The 19,192-nt window shown below is 57.5% G+C and overlaps 2 protein-coding genes and 1 long non-coding RNA gene across 11 annotated transcripts; 1 reads left to right on the top strand and 2 right to left on the bottom strand.

Moving 5' to 3' along the window:
* Window positions 1-179: 179 nt before the first annotated feature.
* Window positions 180-6,706, bottom strand: SIRT7 (sirtuin 7). 3 transcript variants are annotated; one of them, XR_009537532.1, is made up of 11 exons: window positions 6,576-6,706; window positions 6,368-6,505; window positions 6,182-6,286; window positions 4,433-4,503; window positions 4,271-4,343; window positions 2,803-2,901; window positions 2,492-2,728; window positions 2,272-2,409; window positions 1,988-2,094; window positions 1,456-1,541; window positions 729-869 (listed from the first exon to the last, which is right to left on the bottom strand). XR_009537532.1 is itself a non-coding variant. In XM_060133999.1 (10 exons), exons 1-10 carry the CDS (start codon window positions 6,666-6,668, stop codon window positions 671-673), a joined length of 1,260 nt encoding a protein of 419 aa, XP_059989982.1. In that variant the 5' UTR covers window positions 6,669-6,706; the 3' UTR covers window positions 180-670. The 3 variants fall into 3 exon arrangements, 2 of the variants coding, with proteins under 2 accessions (XP_059989982.1, XP_059989983.1); XM_060133999.1 differs by lacking the exon at window positions 1,456-1,541 and having other exon boundaries at window positions 180-869; XM_060134000.1 differs by lacking the exon at window positions 1,456-1,541 and having other exon boundaries at window positions 180-869; window positions 2,272-2,352.
* An 86-nt stretch (window positions 6,707-6,792) lies between these two features.
* On the bottom strand, window positions 6,793-16,019 carry MAFG (MAF bZIP transcription factor G). Of its 6 annotated transcripts, none has more exons than XM_060133479.1 (3): window positions 15,859-16,019; window positions 11,729-11,791; window positions 6,793-11,631 (listed from the first exon to the last, which is right to left on the bottom strand). In XM_060133479.1, the coding sequence occupies exons 2-3, from the start codon at window positions 11,762-11,764 to the stop codon at window positions 11,179-11,181; spliced, it is 489 nt and encodes a 162-aa protein (XP_059989462.1). In that variant the 5' UTR covers window positions 11,765-11,791; window positions 15,859-16,019; the 3' UTR covers window positions 6,793-11,178. The 6 variants fall into 6 exon arrangements, with proteins under 6 accessions (XP_059989462.1, XP_059989461.1, XP_059989465.1 ...); XM_060133478.1 differs by having other exon boundaries at window positions 15,855-16,017; XM_060133482.1 differs by lacking the exon at window positions 15,859-16,019 and adding an exon at window positions 15,624-15,647.
* Window positions 16,020-16,237: 218 nt separating this feature from the next.
* On the top strand, window positions 16,238-18,953 carry LOC132511282 (uncharacterized). 2 transcript variants are annotated; one of them, XR_009537574.1, is made up of 3 exons: window positions 16,238-16,681; window positions 16,840-16,946; window positions 18,218-18,953. It is a non-coding gene; the product is annotated as an uncharacterized LOC132511282 (long non-coding RNA). The 2 variants fall into 2 exon arrangements; XR_009537573.1 differs by having other exon boundaries at window positions 16,774-16,946.
* Window positions 18,954-19,192: the final 239 nt, after the last annotated feature.

Here is a 19,192-nt window from a genome sequence, read left to right as displayed (position 1 = left end):
ATGGCGAGCCCCGCCCCTCCGCTCCCGGCCAATAGCCTGCGCCCACCAGCCCGCAGCTCCCACCTGGAGCGGCGGTTGGGGCAGGACCACGTGGGGCGCATCCGCCCCTCCAGGAGTCTCGCCAGGCGCCCGCTCCCACCCACCGCTTCAGAAAGGCAGTCACTCGGTGACACGAGGAAGACAGTGCAGAGATGTTTAATAACAATAAAAAGGCCTGCTGAGAGCCAAGGCTCAAAAACCACTCCTTTGCAGCATACTCAATACAGAAAAAGGCTTCTATAAACTTAACATTTTTAATAAGAAGTGGCAGAAATAGAGTTGAGGCCCCTGAGACTAGCCTAGTGAATGAGGTAAGGCAGCCGTGTGCTTCCTCTTTGTGGCCAAGTGTGAAATAACACGAGTCCTGTTTTCACAGAGGGTGTGGCTGCCACCTCTTTAGAAGAGGCTGCTTGGGCGAGGTGTCTTCCATCATTAGGCCCATGCAGGGGGGCAACCACAGCAGTGCAAGGGAGCTTTCCACAATGACAAATGGCTAAACATGTCAGGGTGAAAATGTCACCCCCAGAGAATTCCAGGGGCAGTCCTGGCCTTAACAGTGCCACTTGCCCCTGAAGAAGAAGAGTCCTGGTCATTTGCAAAGTGCCATCATTGTTCTCGGTCATGCAACAGGTTATGTTACTTTCTTCCTTTTTGTGCGCTTGGTGCAGCCCCTGCCAAACCAGCCGCCCAGGACAGGGGCTGAGCTAAGTGGTGCACCCCGGTCCCCAGGCCCAGGTTCTTCTCGACTTCTGCACAGCGACTTGCGACTGTGGCTGCCTTCTTCACCCGCACGCAGGGGAGTGGCCAGCGAGAAGATGGGGTCCTGCCACCTACGCAAAGGGAAAGCTGGGTCAGGCGTGCCTGGGAGCCCCTCACAATCACAACCCGCCCCAGGACGGGAAAGCTGACTGAGGTCACCCTGCGTCCCTCCCACGTCTTAACCATGGCTGTGCTTTGCTCAGTGGTAGCTCCACAACATCTGCGAGAGGGGTAAGCTCCGCAAGTAACTCAAAGGCTAGCACCCAGACTAGCCCAGCCTCTGCAGAACTCAGTCCTCGTCGGTGATTGAGGGGGCTGTGCACACATGGGGTAGGGCGGCAGTAGCCCCAGGAGGGGTGAGTCACTAGCCAACTCTGGGCCCCACCTTTCACTTGTACGGCCAGGGACAGGTAGACCAGACCCTCTTCCCCTTCCCAGACTGCAGGACTTGATGGGAGGGAAGCTGACTAGGGAGGCGCAGCCTAAACACTACACCGTGAAGAGATCATGTGTCTGACTGAGATGTAGAACCACATATCATAAACTTAATATACAGATAAGCACTGATAAAGAAAATGAGCTAAGTTAATGTGGAAAAAAAAAAAAAGTACAGTACACAACAGGCCCACATTACAGAACACCACAAACATAACATACAAGAATTGCCAGGCCCAGAAGGTGAAGGGATCCTTAATTCTCCAACCCTTTGATTAAAAGAAGTTATTGATTTCCCCTATAAGACCCTGAAAATTCACAGAGAAAGAAAGTGTAAACTTTTCACTCAATACACACACCACATCTCAATTATCACAAATTCTGTATTCAGGCACAATCTGTTTAAGCTTCCCCAAAGTATTCCAGCTCCCCAAGCCAGTGCACCCAGATCCTGACGAGCAGAGTTGCTGAGAGCACATCCCTTCAAGGCACCTTCCCGTCCAGGCTGCCTGAGGTGAAGGGGGACATCCAGGTGTGCCCTGGCAGATTCCCTCTCCCCGCAGGAATCACGCCAGCCAGGACACCTCAGCCAATGCTGGGGCTGGTCCCTGCAGAGGCCACCACACTGCAGTCACGCCTCAGATGCCATCTGCTGCAGCTCAGAGCTTTCTCTACACTCAGCTCACAAAAGACAACAGATACAACCCATCCACACAGGGGCAGGGAAGTGGGGGATGTGTCTGTGCCCCCTCACCTGCTGTAGCGGGGGATCTCCAGGCCCAGCTCATCCATGAGGAGCCGCATGACGTCATCACACTTTCCGTGCAGCTTCAGGGCAGCCCAGTCATCCTTCGGGGTCCACTGGGGACAGGAAAAGGTAAGTGAGGACAGCACCTCACTCCTTCCCAATGGCCTGCTGGCCTTGGCCCCTACTCAGCCAGACCTCGTGGTGCATTAGTGTGGGACATAAATGTCCCAGGGACTGCTGGCTCTCCTAAGGCCCAGGTGTAGGGAGGCACCTCTGAGCACCTGAGTTACCTGCAAGTTCACAATGTAGAGCTTGGGCCGCCGGCTGGGGGGCTTGGTCATGCACCAGAGGTGTGGATACTTCTTTAGAACCTGCGGGAATGGACGGATGGACAGACAGACCACACACACACACACCAGGGAAGGAGGCTACAGGAAGCTGGGGTCTAAGGCTGAGCTGGCCAGCTGCGGGAAGGCTCACCCGTTCCCATCCACAGTGCCATTCGCATACCTTTAAGCTGGAGCCTAAGCACAGGATTGTGTCTGCTCTGCTGGCAGCCTGGGTGGCCGCCTCCCAGTTCAGAGGCTGTCCCAATGTCCCCCTCTCCCCAAAGTGCACGATGGTGTCCCGGAGCTGGGCCCCGCACTTGTGGCAGGTGCGGCCGGTCTGGTGTCGGTGCAGGGCGGTGCGCTCCGTCACATCAAACACCCGCACATACTCCCTGTTGGGAGTGCAGGCTGTGCAGACCTGAGGAGAGTAGGGCCCTGTGAGCAGGAGCCACTGGCCTGCCCAGTCCCCCGAGTCCCAGAGGGACCGCTCACTTCGATATACATGTTCCCGTGGAGCTCCGACATGGCTGTGCGAGGCAGCCCGCTCCGCAGGTGGAGCCCGTCACAGTTCTGAGACACCACGTGCTGCACCTGGAAGGGCGACAGTGGCAGTCAGCAGGAGGAAGGGGGGGAAGCAGCACTCAGGAGTGAAACCATACCGAGCCCTGCCCGCCCCAGAGTCCCCAAGCCAGCGGCAACTCCGACCCTGCACAAAGCATCGAAGGCAAACCCAGGGCAGCAGGCTGGTCCCAGTAGGACTCAGGAAGCTCCGGTGGGGAGGGCCCTGGGCCCACCCCCAAAGACTCAGAAGCCCTAGGAGCCCCCAGGAGGGCAAATGTTTGCACCGCCCCCTCTTGGCTGGAAAGGAGCTTGGGGCCCAAACTGATGCTCTCTTGGGTCATCATGCTTCAGGTCCTTGAAGGCCCAGGAGGCTCGACCCCTTCCCCACTCGGTTGCAGGTGCTTAGCAGAGGATCTCCAGAGGTTTCCTACTAGCCTCCCCTGTATCTAGGTGGCTCCTGAGGTCTGTGGGAAAAATGCAAGAGAAACACAAGGGGAAGGGGCTACCCTCACGAGCTCTGGGCCTGTGTGGACCCTCTATGTGATGATTCAGCAGAGAGGCTGCTCTCTACTCTTGGAGAGGAAACACAGGAGGAGTAGAGGTAGGCTCAAACCAGGAATCTAAACTGCTTGGTGGGCACTCATCACAGGGTCCACTGGCTGATGGAAGTAGGATGCAGTTGTCACCTGGGCACCAAAGTGGCCCTCCCGGTCCTCGCCGTGGACCCAGTGAGTACAATCAGCCCTCCGTATCTGACGGTTCTACATCCGCAGATTCAACCAACCAGATATCAAAAATATTCCGGGAAAAAAAAAATCCAGAAAGTTCCAAAAGGCAAAACTTGAATTTGCCACACGCTGGCAAGTACCTGTGTAGCATTTACATTGTATTTATATCTTTTTAAGTGGTACTGACATTTTATTAGGTATTACAAGTAATTCAGAGATGATTTAAAGTATGGGGGTGGGGAGGACTTCCCTGGTGGCGAGTGGTTAAGAATCCACCTGCCAATGCAGGGGACGTGGGTTCGAGCCCTGGTCCGGGAAGATCCCACATGCCGTGGAGCCACTAAGCCTGTGCGCCACAACTTCTGAGCCTGAACTCCGCAACAAGAGAAGCCACCGCAGTGAGAAGCCCGCGCACCGCGACGAAGAGTAGCCCCTGGTTGTCGCAACTAGAGAAAAGCCCGCTCGCAGCAACGAAGACCCAACGCAGCCAAAAATAAAATAAATTTATTTTAAAAATAAATAAGTAAGTAAATAATAAAGTATGGGGGGAGGTGTGCAGGTTATATACAAACACTACGCCATTTTATACAAGGGACTTGAGCACCCTCAGCTTTTGGTATCCAAGGGGGATACCGAAGGATGGCCGTACACCAGCCACCCTGGGCTCTTACCAGCTTCTGCTCGTGTAAGCAGGTGATGCTCATGTGGGTGAGGGTTGGCTCGGCCTCACTCAGGTCAGCAGCACTGCCAGGTAGAAGGGAAATGAAGGTGAGGAGAGCTTCAAGATCAGGTCTCTGCTTAACTAGGTGGGAAGGCTGTGCTAGGCTGCTTACCTAATGCTTCTTCCTTTCTGAAGCAGCGTCCACACTCCATTAGGACCCCGGTAATCTGGGATAGAAGCTGCCTGCAGGTTCAGAAAGGAGATAAGCCCAGTGAAAGGACATCACTGTAGGCACTGGCAGAATTCCCAATAATTTCTCCCAGCACTTTGAGAAGTGCTGGCCCACAGACTGGCCTCAATTCGTTCCTCAGGCTGAGCATTTCCTAGTCTAACCTGTCCTCCCAGATGGAGTGCACCCGCTGTGGCTCCTTCCCTCTGCCAGGACCCCTGCACCCAAACCTGGTCCAGCTCATCCTTCTAGGCTCCAAGGAGCCCTGCCCGCCCTGGGAGACTCTCTAGCATGTAGTACAGCCTGGGCTCTGTGGCCACGTCTGTCCTCATACTGAGAGGGAGGACTGGTTAGGCTCACTGCACGCCTCCCTCCACGTTCTCACATCCTGATGCTGTAAGTGTTTCCTGGCCTACCTCCACACAGACCAACCTCTTCAAAGAGATAAACATTACTGCGTTTCCCAAGTTCCCAATCCAGTGAAACAGAGCCACCCCGAGAGAAGAAAACAGATAGTGTGCCAGGATCAAGGTGCCCTGTGCTTCCTGAGGTGTGAGTGACCTCCCTTGTAGGGAGCCCTGTCTCTTCCCTGTTGCTAAAGCTCAGAAAAATGCCCACCTGACCAGTGGGTCTGACCCACATGGAAAAAGGGAACCTCAAACAGTAACAGAGCAAATTAATGAACAGCAAGTGGCTTTAGTAGCTGCTTACAGTTCTTTAAAAGATGGCATTACTGCTTTTACATAATGACAAGAGGTCACATGTGCCAGGGCTCCAGGTGTTGATAAGTTAAAGCAGTTAACATACCTCACGCATTCTCGCTACTGGGCTTCTTCAGTCATCCCTGTATGGAGTGTCTTACTTCATAAGTATCTGTAAAATCCTACCCACCCTTCAAGGCCCAGACTCAATGCCACCTCTCATAAAAAAACAACCAGATGGGTTTCCCAGCTCTCAGAGACCACAGAAGGCGTATCTGGATTTCTACTCTAGCAGCCTAGCACAGCCAGCTTCATGTTACAGTCATTCGTTTATATGGTTTATTATCGTCACCTACGGACCTCTCCACAGAAATTCTTGCTATTCACCTCTGCTGGACCTACATGTAGGTCACACTCAACTTGCACCCAGCAATTTAACAACGTGCTATCCACACTGTCAAAGCTAGTCACATTCTACCACCCAGGTAGCTTCCTGATAAAACTTATCAAAAGCCAAAGCATTTCTCTTCCTTACCTGGTGCACTCTAATGCATACTGCCTTGCATTCCACTTACCTTACTTCAACATTCAGGGGACACAACGAATGGGGAATCAGAAGACAGTTTGGGGTTTAGCTCTGCCAATATATAATCTTAGGACAAGCACCAAACTACTACATCCCGTTTTTATCCCTCTTCCTTTCCTGTCTCTAACTAGGTACAATACAAAATTCAAGCATTTAAGAATGTTTTTCTATTTTGCGAAGTTCCAAATAGAGTCGTTCTGAGTTTCTCTAAGAAAAGAAAGACCCTCAAGAGGTGCTTTTAAGTCGAGCTTTTGCGAATCGGTACTGTTGCTTAACAGAAGACGGTGCTCGGTGCTGGGGTCCGACACCCAGAAGGGGGCGCCCCACGCCCGCCCCCGGCGGTCCGTGTTTCGCACAACCTGGGAGCCGACCCGGGGCGCGGCCGTCCCTGCCTCGTTTCCTTACCGTGCTGATCCCCGCGCCCGTGTAGACGACCAGGTGCTTGGCGTTTCGGACGGCGCTAGCCAGCTCCCGGACTTTCCTCCGCAGCTCCTCCGGGTCGTCGCACACCTGCCGAGACGCCGAAGCCGGTCGTGAGCTGGCCCCGGCTCGCCCGCGCCCCCGCCCGGCCCGCCCGCACCCCGGACTCGCCTCCTCCTGCCGCCGCTTCAGGCCCTCGCGCCGCCTGCTCCGGCCCTGCAGCTCGGTCACCAGGTCTTCGCTCTCGGCCAGGAGCCGGCCCTCCTCCGCGCTGCGCTCGGCCACCGCCTTCCTCAGGATGCGCGACACCTGCGGGCGCGGGGCAGGCGGTGAGGGCGGCGCGGACTGGGGGCGCGGCGCGGGGCGGGCAACGCCGTACCTGGCGGAGGCGCTCCCTCTGCTGCTCCTCCCGCAGCCTCCGGACCCGCTCCGCCGCCTTGCGCTCCAACCGGCTCAGACCCCCGGCGGCCATCTCTCCCGGGGAGACTCGCGCTTCCGCTTCCGCCTCCCGGCAGGCCGCGCGCCGACACATGCGCGCGAGGCCCGCCCCGCCCTTCCGCCCCGCCCTTGCGTCGCCCCAAGGAAGCACCTGCCAGTCTCTTTAAAAGGTGTTTATTGATCATATACAAAATAAAGAAAACCTTATATATCACAAACATACACTATGTACAGCAATAAATACCCGGGGCCCGGCCCAGTGCCGCCCCTCCTGGACAATAATTTAGCAATAAATACTGCACAGGGTAGGGAGGGCGCGAGGCCGACGCCACCCAGGTCAGCCAGAGTGCTCCAGTGGGGCCCCTCCCCACCTGGATCTTCAACAACCCCCGCCCACCCCGGCAGATCCCAGCGTACCCACCCCACCTCCTGTCTTCAGCCCTAGGCAGGGCAGGCAGGGTCTGATCAACTCTGCTCCGCCCACTTCTCAGCGCCAGGAGAGCAGCAGAGCTGGACACACTGGACAGCCCTTGTCCTGCTGCCCTAAGATGCCAGGAGAAGGCTTTCTGTACCCACTCCCGTTTGGTTAAAGGCTTCAGATTGAGGGGATGTGGGGAAGGGTGGGGCTGGGACATGAGGCTGTTAGAGGGGTCCCCCTTCACAGGTCATCGGGGACAAGCTCTCCTACACTCTAGCTCAGACTGAAGGGACACCCACGTACCAAGGCTGCTGCTGCAGAGTGGGGTGGAAATGTGTGCGACTGGTCCAACAGGTACAGCACATGCTCAGGACACAAAGGCCAGAGCAGGACAAGCCATCAGTCTCGAGGGCACACCCCTGCCTCTTCCCATCTGCTTCAAAACCAGACAGCCAAAAGGAAGGCGAAAACCGGCCAGCAAGAATTATTCAGTGGCTTCTGGGGAAAAAAATCGTTAATGTGTTGGTTCCTTTCACCAAACCACAGCCTAAAAAAGTAACTTAAAAGATCCTAGAGCGGAAACAGTGTTGCAGGCTGTGGCTTCCCAGCTGTGGACGGAAGCTTTGGCCAACCGGCCACCCCAGAGAGGGAAGTCGCAGGGACAAGATGGGGCTCGACCACCCATCCCAAAGCAGGCTGCAGCTGATCAGAGCCGTGGGCCCAGCCACCGACCATCAAGGCTGCTGCTGATGATCAGGGTTATGCCCAGACCTGAAGCCTGGACCAAGAGTAGAAAAGCCTCCAGGGAGGCCTGGCACCCGACAGAAACCAGCACACCACAAAGCAGCCACAACTTCTCACCTGCACAAACGCAGTGCCACCTGGAGCAGCAGCCAAGAGCCATGGGGAGGGCTCCCTGGGGCCATACTCTGGGCAGGAGCTGACCTGTTCTCAAAGGGTTCTCCTCTGAAATCTGAGTGTCCATGTTGGGATAGGGAGGATGTGGGCAAGGTGTGAAGGAAGGTGCACATTATGGTTTACTTAGTGGACAAGTTTGGGAGACTTGGCCTCGGCCAAAGCCCTCAATTCGCTGTGTCAAAAAGTTGAGGAGAGAGAACACAACACACTCACAGTAGGAAAAACGAATTAACGAGAATCAGAAAGACGCCAAACAGTCACATGTGGACACAGGATCTACTGTCAATAACCAAAGTGAAGGGGAGAAGGGGCACAGCAGCCCCAGAGAGACTGGCTTGATGGGAGCAGGATGCTCCCCCAGACCCAAGGAACAGTTGCTCCAAATCCAAAAACCTCGAAAGGAAGTATAGCTTCACTAACTCCAGAAGCGTCTGTAAACCAAACCAAGGACTTGCAATTTCTGTTCAGCACATGCTCACCCTCAAACCCTCCTCTCTCTAGGTCTACAGCATGGCAGGGGTGCACAGAGATGGAGGACCACCTCCCAGCCAGGATAAAAGTGGGAACCGTACTTGGACATGGGGAGCCTGTCCCTCCCCCTGTCCAGGACAGGGCATGATCTCTCTTTAGGGATTCTTATGATGTGGTTCCAACTTGCTGCTACAAGAAACATCAACTACTCTCGTCTGGACCTTAGGTGGACAAAGCCAGACTGCAGGGAGGCAAAGGAAGCCACTAAGTGATTCAGAGTCAATGGTCAAAATCTCCATTGCAGGCCAACCTGGGTACAGCCAGGAATGTCTCTGAATATCTAGGGCCAAGATCAGCCCATCAAGACAACAGAAGTTGACAGCACATCCCCCCTCCTATCCCACAGGCACACTGTAAACTCTGGGATGAAGATTCTGCTGTCCACAAGGTTAAACCCTGCCTGGACGCATTGTTTTTCTTTTCATTAGCTCACTTGTCTGTGCCTTTTCAGGGGTTCAGGACCCCCAGAGAAGCCAACCAGCAACTCCAAGGAGTAGCCAAGCCCCACACGGCCAGAGCCAGGGCAGTAGCCTCTTGGGGAGCAGGCACCACAGGCAGCCCCATCACATGCCTACGAGCAGCTGCCTGAGCCAAGTCTGGGAGACTTGGCTGCCTCACCGAGTGGCCAGGACGGGGAGGTGGGCTTAGCCCCGGGGAAGCACCTCCACAAGCCAAGCAGTGGATCCCTGGAAGACACAGACCCCAAAGGGAGTTGAAAGAAGGCCCATAGCCAAGAGCTGCCAGCATTTTCAGGGGGAGAGGGGGGACAGGACCTGGCCCTGGAGACCGTAGCCCTTGTCTGGCACTGGTGGAGACCCCCAGGCCCTCAGGCAAGGAGAAGGGGCTGCCCCAGGTGGGCCCCGAAACCACCTGGTTCTGCCTGGGAAGCACCGTCCCGCAGCATGGAAATAGTTCTGGGATGAGTGGGCCGCGGGCCCCTGGGGTTCCCCTGCTGAGGCCCACACAAAACCCACCGGAACAAACCCCAGATTGGTGGCTGGAGCCCAAACACATTGACTGGAGGCCAGAAGGAAGACAGTCGGGGGCAGCTTGGCCCTGGCCTGGCGGGCACCCACAGTGACTCCTTGTGGTCCCTGCAAGCCCCCACCCAGGGCCAGAGATGGTGGGCAAGGAAGTAGTGAGGGGGCGGGAGGGGGGCCCAGGATGACCCCCAGTTTCACCTACCCTGCCACTGGATCAGCCCAAGCCTGAGACACACATGCGAAACCAAGGGTCAGCAGAGGGGTGTGGCAGAGCCCTGCATCTGACCCCCCGGGGGCTCGGGGTGGGCGCCAAAGCAGAAGAGGCTGGGCTGGAGGCACAGACACCCAAGCTCCACTGGAGCAGGCGCAGCCTGGCACTACAGCCCAGGCCTGACAAGCCAGCAGAAGCAAAACCACAACCAAATCCAAAAAACAAACACGGGAGAACAGACACAAGAAGTGACACCCACAGGTCAAAGGTCACCAGAAGCACCAGCACGTGACGCTGCACAAGACCTCACCAGGCACAGACAACACCACGGCACCGGCAAGAGACAGAAGCAGGAAGGGCAAAGGAGTAAGTCACTTTCGGTACAATTGCAAAAGAGATAGCAAAGAGGACGTCAGGACGCGCCTTCTGGTCGCTCACGGCTTGGCTTTTTTTTTGTCTTTTTTTTAACTAAGTTTTATAAATAACGTCTGATAACTCTGTGTATATAAAAACTAAACTTCAACAGCCACAAAGACTTGTCTGTAAGTTTACAAGAAAGGATTTTTTTTTCTTTTTTTAAAGTAGCAAAGTTTCTATTATACTTTCTTCCCTTTTCTGTTTATACGGTCAAATGTTCTCGCTTTTTTTTTTTTAAAAAGACAGTTTTATAAATACTCTGCAGCTTTTTTTTTCTTTAGCTTTTAAACATATAATTTAATAACTTCGTAAAAGGAACTTCTCTCTTTTAAATAAAGGGCTATGTAACCACACAAATAGGTCATGTAAACAGTGACACGGGACCCATCGCAGGACACTGGACACACCCTTCACGTACGCTCACAACCAGTGATTTGGTCTTGTTCAGTGCAACACGTCAGGTGTGAGTGCCAAGGCCCCCGGCCCACAGCCACACGACACCCCATCCCCCCCAGCGCCAGACCAGTGGCCCGCCTGTCCAGGGCCCTCAGGGACAGCCTACTCTGCAGAGCAGTGCCTACCTATGCCTGCAGGCTGAGCTGAGAGTGAACTGCCCGGCCTCCCGGCCTCCCGCTAGCCTGGCGGCTGTCAGAGCCTGTGGGCCATTCTGCAAGGAGAACAGCCTCTCTCCTGCCCTGCAGCCCTCCCTGCTCAGGGACACATGTGCCCCAGAGCACCCGGTCAATCTTTCTCTCTGTTCACTCCCACAGGCCGACTCTGGACTCCAAGCCCACCTGCTCGTGGGACAAAGGGGGCGGGGGCGACCCCACGTCACCACCAAACTGACCAATCCCAACGTACAAAACACACGATGACAACGACGAGATCAAAGGGGCTCAGCCCGGCGCCCCTGGGGTGCAGGTTGTGCTTTGCAGGGAAGGGAGGAGGTAGGAGAGGAGGAAAAGAAGAGAAGAGGAGAAAGAGGAGGGAGGGAGAAGGGGACAGGGCTGCTGAATTTGCCATGCGCCTACTGGCCCCTTGCAGACCCGCCTGGGCAAGCGCATCCCTACGACCGGGCGTCCGTCTTGGACTTTACTATCGTGATGACGCTGGTGGCGGCCACCTTGCCAGGGACGAGGGGCCCCAAGCCAGCAGCAAGGGGACCCCGAGCTGGCGCCACAGGGCTTCGGGCCACGGTCCTGGCGAAGTTCTGCAGGGCCTCGTACTTGGAGCGCAGGGCATCGAGCTCCAGCTTCATGCTGGCGTTCTCCGAGGCCAGCTTCTCCACCTCCTGCTGCAGCTCTGCCTTCTGCTTCTCCAGCTCCTCCTTCTGGGTCACCCGCTTCACGCGGCAGCTGGCGGCATAGCCGCGGTTCTTGAGCGTGCGCCGGCGCTGCTTCAGCTGGATGATCTCCTCCTTGGACAGGCCCCGCAGGTGCTGGTTCAGCTCCCGCACTGACATGGTCACCAGCTCCTCATCTGTCAGGCTGGTGCCATTCTCTCCCGGCTCCCGCTTCACCTGGGGAGGGCATAGCGCACGAGGTCACAGGCCAAGTGGGGGCAGTCTGCCCCTGTGCCACCCCAGCCCTGAGACACTGCCCACCCTATCTGCTCACCTTCAAGGCCTTGTTTCCTTTATTGGGGGTCGTCATAACCCGAGGGCACAGCAAGCAGGCACTCTGTGAGACAGGGAGCGTAGGTCAGGACCCTGGAGACCCTTCCCCTCCCCAGTCCACACAGAGCCCTGAGCCCCCTTACACCCTCTGCCCACTCAGGGGAAGGCACCCAGTCCCCAGCCTCACCCCTTGCCCGCCCATTCCCCTGATACCTGGCCTCAAGGACCACCCTTCAGCCTCGCCTCTCCCAAGCTGGGCTGCTCCCTGTCCCCCTGCCCCTAGGGAACCAGGTGGGAGACCAGGAGGGTCTGATGGGGGAAGGGGAACTGAAGGGCTATTAGGGAGGCAGAGGCAAGAAAAGGGGCCAGGGGAGAGATTAGAAGGATGAGGGAGGGGCCAGCCTAGAAGGAAGCCGGGAGCTTTAAAAATAACCCCAGTGCGCCCCAGAGCACGGCTGTTCCTGGCGAGTCATGCTGACTCAGCACATCGCTCCCGCTCTCTCACCAGCCTGGCACTCCCCAAGGCCGCCAGCCAACACAGCTCCAGGGGACGGGCAGCAGCAAGCTGCTGGGGCGACGAAGGCCAGCCTGGCCAGCAGCAGGTGAGGGCCAGGGCCAGCGCCCCTGTGAGCGTGTCCTCTAGGGCTCTACCTCCCCTAAGCTGGCCTGGGGCAAAGCCCTGCTCCCATGAAGGCTCACTGGGCGTCCCCACTGGGGACTCGGGCAGAGGAGAGGATGCAGGAGAGCGCCAATTCTCCCAGATGGCTCACTTTGAAGAGCAGCAAACGGAGCTGTCCAACCAGCTCTGACTCTGTCTTTAACACTGGTGGGAGTTCCCCAAACCTACTGGTGGCAGACACTCCAGCCGGAGAAGCCGGGCCCCAAGCCCCTTGGCCCTCTCTGTCCACCTCTGCTGCTGATGGAGTAACCATCCTGTGGCTTTGGGTTGCAGCCTTTTGTACTCTGCCTCACCCCATCCAGGGTATTTCACAAGAGTGCCCACAATCGACCCCCCAGCGGCCTGCTCAGCCCTCTCTGGCCACTGACTACTCTCTGGCTCCCTGCTCAGGGTCCGCACCCACAGGGCAAGGAACAAAAACCAGAGGCCCCCCTCCCACCCACTTGGTCATCTTTTCCACAGCCCTGCCAAGGACATTTTTACCCACCTAGTCCTGGGATTCCTGGCTTAGCTGGACCCCCTCTGCCCACCCCCACTCCCTCCATGACCTTCCAGGTTAGATGCAGGGAGGTAAACGGAGGCCTAACAAGCACTGTGGTGCCCTCCTGGAGAAGCTACAAGCACTCAGGCAATTTGGGGCTGCGGGGTCTTCTCAGCCCTATCAGGTCACTAAAGTATGGCTGGGGAGGTGGAGGCAAACACTCACTCAGGGTAGAGACCCCTCCTCACCCAGCCCTGCATCAGGATGCGAGGCTGCAGGCAAGGGGGCCAGAGACGCCTCCCCACAGCCATGCCCCGAGGCTCTGGCCCCAATGTTCTTCCAGAGCAGAGGATGGGGCAGAGGAGCTGGAGGCCAGAAGGTCCTCAGGGCCCCACGCCTACCCCCGGAGTCAAGTCCTCAAGGCAGAGCTGGAGGAGCTCCCCCAACCTCAGGTCCAGGTACAGCGTCACTGCACTGGTCCTGCCACTGTCAGTCCAAAGGAAAAGCCCTGGCACCAGCTTTTCCCACCCGCCATCCTCCCTCCACCCCACGAATGCTGAGCACACGGTGACTTCCTGAAGAGATCACACAGAAAAGTGCCGAGCGTGGTGGCTGGGAGCTGAAAAGTGCCTCCTCGGCAGATTTCACCCTCCACAGAAGCCCTGAACTCAGCACAAGTGAAGCCAATCGCCTCCTAATCAAAGGTGTGCTTGTGCTCGGGTGGGGGAGGGGTGGGTCTCAGCAAAGCCCATGCATCCAGCCTCCTGGCCTTGTCTCCACTACCTGGGGACACACACTGATGGGACAGAGACAGCTTTTGGGCATGGGCTGGGATTGATGGCTCAGGGCACCTCTAGAAACCAGAGGGAGGGGATCCCAGAGACTGGATCAAGAACCCTCAGCCCTCCTCCCGCCTCTGCTCCCCCTGAGGCTGAGCACATTTTGTGGAGAAGGCATGGGTGGTCCCAAGAGCACTGATCCACCAAGGTACCCAGGGCCACCCACTCAAGGTGAGAGCCAGCCGGAAAGGGGAAAGAACTCCATCCCCTTCCCCTGGGCCCAAACTCCAGGGCATGGACAGTAGACAAGAGGCCAGTCTGCCCCTGTTCCTTCTCCTGTCCTGCAAACCCCAGTGGCCAAACCTCCCAAGCCAAGGCAGGTGTGGCCTTGGTCACTCTGGAGCCCCCACCTAGCACGCTACACTCCCACCCTGCCCTTTAGACCCACCTCCTCCAGAAGCCCTCTGAAAAAAGTCTAAAACTTAATTTCCACCAAAGCATAAGTAGCTGAGAAGATTTGAAAAAACATCCCTCCAGGAATCTGCATTTTCCTGGGGCATAAAATTCCAGCCAAAAGATCAGCTGAAGTGTTAAGACATCTGGCATCTATAAGCTCAGGGATGGGGGAGAGGGCAGCGGCAGGGAATGTCTGAGGACAAACTACAAGGTCAGCCTTACCTAGCCATGAACGCATGGGCAAGAATGGTCAGCTCTGGTCTAGACGAAACACTCCCCCACCCCTGAAGACCAGGAACCACTCATACACCCAGGAAAAGTGGCTCAAGCCACACCACCCTGAGGCTGTCACTCCCCAGGAGTCCCTACCACCTGGCCTGACACCCATCAGGGCCACGTTCTTTGCTAACCTGCACAATACTGCGCCCCAACCTCAAGTGGAACAACTTTGGGGTGATTGGGATTCTTCAACCCATGCCATCCACACCAGTCCACCTGCTGGGCGCCCTCAAAGTTACCACCACCCGCAGCCTCAACCCGGACCCCAAGGCCAGGCTGCGAAGAGAGCCACAGCCTGCTCACCAGACACCTCGCTCCCCTGATCAGAGTTTAAATCCTGCTGCCTCCTCTCATTTGCAATTTCCTGGTAGAGCTGCGCCTACTCGCCCTCTGCCCTGTCCACTGTCACCCAGGACTCTAGTACAGGCACCCCTCCTTCACCCACTGCCTCGGCCTCTTCCCACCGGGAGACTTCCCAGCCTGGCCAAACAGACCAGTCATAGGGAAAGCCTACTTCCCAGCCCGCAAGCACGGCCCCCCTAAGCTCCTCCCCTCTTCTCACTCAGAACTATTTCCCAGTTTGGGGAGCTGTCCCAGAGGCGGGTCAGGGACCAGCAGCCTGAGAAGAGCCTGCCTGGGAGGGGATGAACAGGCCAGGGGCTTCACCCTCTACCCCGGGATAACCTGCACCAAGACCTCTGTATTTACTCCTCACCCACCCTACCCTAAACTCCCACATCAGCCCAAACTTAAGCAGGTGCCCCAGCCCAGGGCCTGGCCCCTTCTCACTCCCCACGGTTTCCCTCTTACCCCTGTTTCCCGGCCTCTCAGGCCCCTAGCTCTAATCCCCCCAGGCATCAGGACGAGCATCGAGTGACCTCATGCTGATGACTCAGCAAGTCTCCTTCTGGGCTCTGGCAAGCGTGTGACGGAGCGAAGCCGGAGCGGGCAGGGTCTTCCCAGCCCCCCCTCCACGTGCCGCTTCCTCCCCCTAGCCAGCCGAGGACCCCGCGCCTGGGAGGCGTTGACACAGACACCTGATGAATCAGCAGCTCAGGCTGGGGCCGCCGAGCTCTTCCACGGAGCCCTGGGCGCCCCGCTCGACCCCACCCTTTCCTCCCGCCACCCCGGCCGTCCCTCCCTCCAGGACTCCCCGGCTTCACCGAGCAAGACCAGCGCACGCCCCACCCGCCCCTGCGGGCCCGCGCGCCCACCCCAGTACCCCCGGCGGAGGGACCAGGAGCCGCTCCGGACCGGTGGGGAAATCGAGGCATGGGCCGCCAGCAGGGCACAGGGCAGACCCAAAGCCCGGAGCACCCGGACCACGCCGCCACAGGCCGCCGGAAGGAGCAGCGGCCCCGCGAGCACCCGCCCCCGGATCGGAGCACCCGCACGCCCCCCGCTCGGCCCTGGCCCCCGGCCCCGGCCCCGGCCCGGCCGCCGCCGCACTCACCCACCACACTGCGGGCCCGGCGGGCCGAGGCCGGGGCGGGGCGGGGCGGGCGCTCCGAGGCCGCGCGGGGCTGGCCGCGCGGGGGCTCCGGGCCCAGAGTGGGAGCTCGCCGCCTGCGCGGGCCGGGCCGAGCGCACTAGGAAGGCCGGGCCGGACCAGGCTTGGGGCTCCGGATCCTCCGCCGCCGCCGCCGCCGCCGCCGCCGCTCCACAGACGTCACATGATGTTTGGTCACGTGGGCTCCATTCATGAAGCGGCGACGCGACCGGCTGGGGCTTAAAGGGGAAGGCGCGGCGGCGGCGGCGGCGGCGGCGGGGGGCGGGGCACGCCTGCACTGCGCCTGCGCGCCCGGGCGCCGTCGCCCGGGCAACGCAAGCCGCGCCTGGTGGGTGAGGTCTCGCGGGACTGGCCCGGGAGTGCGCTCCCGACCGGCCACGCCCCCTTCGAGGCGGGGCCTGGTGATCCTGCCCAAATGCTCTCCTGAGCCTTCTGTGTAGACGTTTCAAAGGCCACGTGTCCAGGGTGCAGGTGCGGAGGTCCCCACGCATTATGGAGAAGATTCTCATGGTGTTTCTGATGCCGTCTGTCAGACTGCATGCACTGCCTCCGTAACTGGAGCGGGTCTCATCCCTGCCAGGAACAGTGGCCTGGCACACAGGAGACCCATACGCTCCTGTAGGTGAAGGGCTTGTCCAGGATTCAAAACTTAGGTCTTCTCAAGGCCGCCTCCAAGATCCTCTGTGTAGTGGTCTGTCTTCACACAACATCCCGAGAGCTCACATGAGTGACAAGGACTCAGGCGGTTCCTGGAACGAGTCCGGCTCAGGGTGAGTGTGGGGTAAACATCTGTTGAATTAATAGTTGATGTAGGAATTGCACCTTTCCTTTCCTGTTTCATCAACATCTGCCTGGAACTCAGGTCACTGGTCCATGTCTGCTCCTGCACTTTCTGTAAGGAGTTCTCACTGCTGTTCAAAATTCCCAGAGAAAGAGGTGACGAAAGGAAGAAGAGAAATTGAAGGGATCCAATTTCTACGTTGATTTACCTTCTCAAGTGTAAAGCCAGGAAGGGTGACCTACCCTGCCAGGCAGGTCAGTAGAAATCAGGTGAGCTGAAAGAGGGATGAGTGAGGGCTGCTGGGTCCTCAAGGGGATTCAGTGCCACTGAATGAATGATGGAGGCCAACCCAGGAGGCCCCCAGAGCCAGGGGACATCAAGGTGTCAGCAGCTCTCCCTGCCAGACTCCAGTAGCTTCCCTCTGAACCTACAGGGCCTTAATATGCCCAGGGCAAGACTTCTAAAGCCCTCAACTTTTTGTTGTTGTTGCCTCTCCCATTGCGGAGCACAGGCTCCGGATGCGCAGGCTCAGCGGCCATGGCTCACGGGCCTAGCTGCTCCGCGGCATCTGGGATTTTCCCAGACAGGGGCATGAACCCGTGTCCCCTGCATCGGCAGGCGGACTCTCAACCACTGCGCCACCAGAGAAGCCCAAGCCCTCAACTTTTATTGTACTAAATCACAAAGACTTGCCTCTGAGGCCAAGAAAGAGGTCCTTTTGGACCTCTAGCATCCTCACCACCAGCTGCCGGCTCCTTCTGGCCTGCTCTGCTCAGGTCTGTGCTCACACTTGCAGGGGGTTCCCCAGGTGTCAGTCCCTGCAGAACACCAGAGACCTCATAGCTTTCTTCCCGCATCACACCCCTTCTCAGGCCCGTGAGGCTCTGCCCCACTTCCCCACATCTGGCTTTTGGTGGTTGGGACCAAGGCTCACATTCCTGCCTGCTGAAACCCAGTGTGTTTTTCACGGGGTGGCGCAAAGCCCACCGCAAAGCTCGTCTGGACTCCTGTGCCTCCTCCCAGGCTGTGACATGTGATTCTTCACTTTAGAGCCACCTGCTGGCTTCCTCCAGACCCCAGACCCAGGGCACATGTGGGAGCAGCAGGCCCCCCTTGTCTTATTGGTCAGCACCTGACACACACAGCAGGCACTCAAACAGTGAGACTGGCCTTGACTTAAGGAACAGTCAGGGGGAAGCTTTGGTCCTGGGCAGATGTGTGGCCTTTGGGACAATCTCTCCTGGGACATCTTTTCCCCAGAGGGAGGGTGCCAGGGTCTCCCTGCACTGCCAAGTACTTTGCCAGGGGAGGCCCACAGCCCACCTCACGCCAGCTTCTATCCACCAGCATGGTGGCCTGTGCCAGGGGTTTATGCCTTAGGAGGGCCCTGTAGGGACTCTAGGCCCCGTGAGAGCCTTGGGCAGTCGGTACGTGGGGTGTGACCTAGACTCTGGAGGCCACCCTGGCAGGGTCAAGGGTATATGGTCTTGCCCCTCACTTGCTCTGTTTTTCCTGTCTCCTGTAGATTTGGAAGGCTGGGTCCTTGTCCTCAGAGTGCTCCCTCTCCTACCCCACTTGCATCAGGCCTTGGTTCTAAGTAGGCCCAGGGGAAGGAAACGAACTGGAGTTGAGACCTTGCAATGTAGTTCCTGGAAAACCTCTGCCCAGGGGCTCTCCTGGTCCCCTCCCCTGCCCCTCCTGGGACCCATTGCTTCACCTGGGTGCCCCCTGCCAACACCCTACAGACACCCAGCCCCGCTCCTCTGATATACTCACCCGGGTGTGTGTGTGTGAGTGTCTTACTGTTTCTGTGCTCAGTAACTGTTGATCAAACAAATGTGAGCACTCCTGGCCCCATAAAGGGTTCTGACCTCAGCAGCTCCTTTGATCTTGTGGGCCTCCTGTGATGGTTAATTTTACATCAACCTTTGGGCCATGGGGTGACCAGATATTATTCTGTTTCTGTGAGGGTGTTTTTGCATGAAATTAACATGTAAATCAGTAGACTTCAACATTAGACCAAAATAACATTTTAACCAATAAAGCAGATTGCCCTCCATATGTGGGTGGGCATCACTCAAGCAGTTGAAGGCCTGAATAGAACAGAAGACCGACCCTCTGCAGAGTAAGACAGAATTCTCCATCAGTCTGCCTTCAGACATCACCTGCAACATCAGCTCTCCCTGCCTGATGGCCTTTGAATCGAAATATTGGCTCTCTCCAGGTCTCCAGCCTGCCTGCTAGCCTCCATAATTGTGTGAGCCAACTCCTTATAATAAATCTCTTTTGTTTCTATATTTTCTCTTCTATATATATAAGCCATCTCCTACTGGTTGTTTCTCTGGAGAACCCTAATACACTTTCCTAGGAAGCTTCTTCCTCACCCACCCTTGGCCTCACCTGGGTGAGTCGGGGAGACATCTGCCCCCACCAAACCAGGAGGCATAGAGGGTGCTGAGGCTGATGCCCCTCCCACAGTAGGGCCTGCCAAGCCCAGCTT

The sequence above is a fragment of the Lagenorhynchus albirostris genome, chromosome 20 (assembly GCF_949774975.1).
Source record: "Lagenorhynchus albirostris chromosome 20, mLagAlb1.1, whole genome shotgun sequence".
Lineage (NCBI taxonomy): Eukaryota > Metazoa > Chordata > Mammalia > Artiodactyla > Delphinidae > Lagenorhynchus > Lagenorhynchus albirostris.
This window is presented reverse-complemented; position numbering and strand designations above follow the sequence as displayed.

What these genes read in the sequence shown, in the direction of transcription:
- SIRT7 (XM_060133999.1), bottom strand. Translation starts at nt 6,668, where the DNA reads ATGGCCGCCGGGGGTCTGAGCCGGTTGGAGCGCAAGGCGGCGGAGCGG. An exon ending in ACGGGAACATGTATATCGAA is followed by an intron (nt 2,729 to 2,802) that starts GTGAGCGGTCCC and finishes TACTCTCCTCAG; the next exon opens with GTCTGCACAGCCTGCACTCC. An exon ending in GCTTAGGCTCCAGCTTAAAG is followed by an intron (nt 2,410 to 2,491) that starts GTATGCGAATGG and finishes AGCTTCCTGTAG; the next exon opens with CCTCCTTCCCTGGTGTGTGT.
- MAFG (XM_060133479.1), bottom strand. Translation starts at nt 11,764, where the DNA reads ATGACGACCCCCAATAAAGGAAACAAGGCCTTGAAG. An exon ending in AAGGAAACAAGGCCTTGAAG is followed by an intron (nt 11,632 to 11,728) that starts GTGAGCAGATAG and finishes TGCCCTCCCCAG; the next exon opens with GTGAAGCGGGAGCCGGGAGA.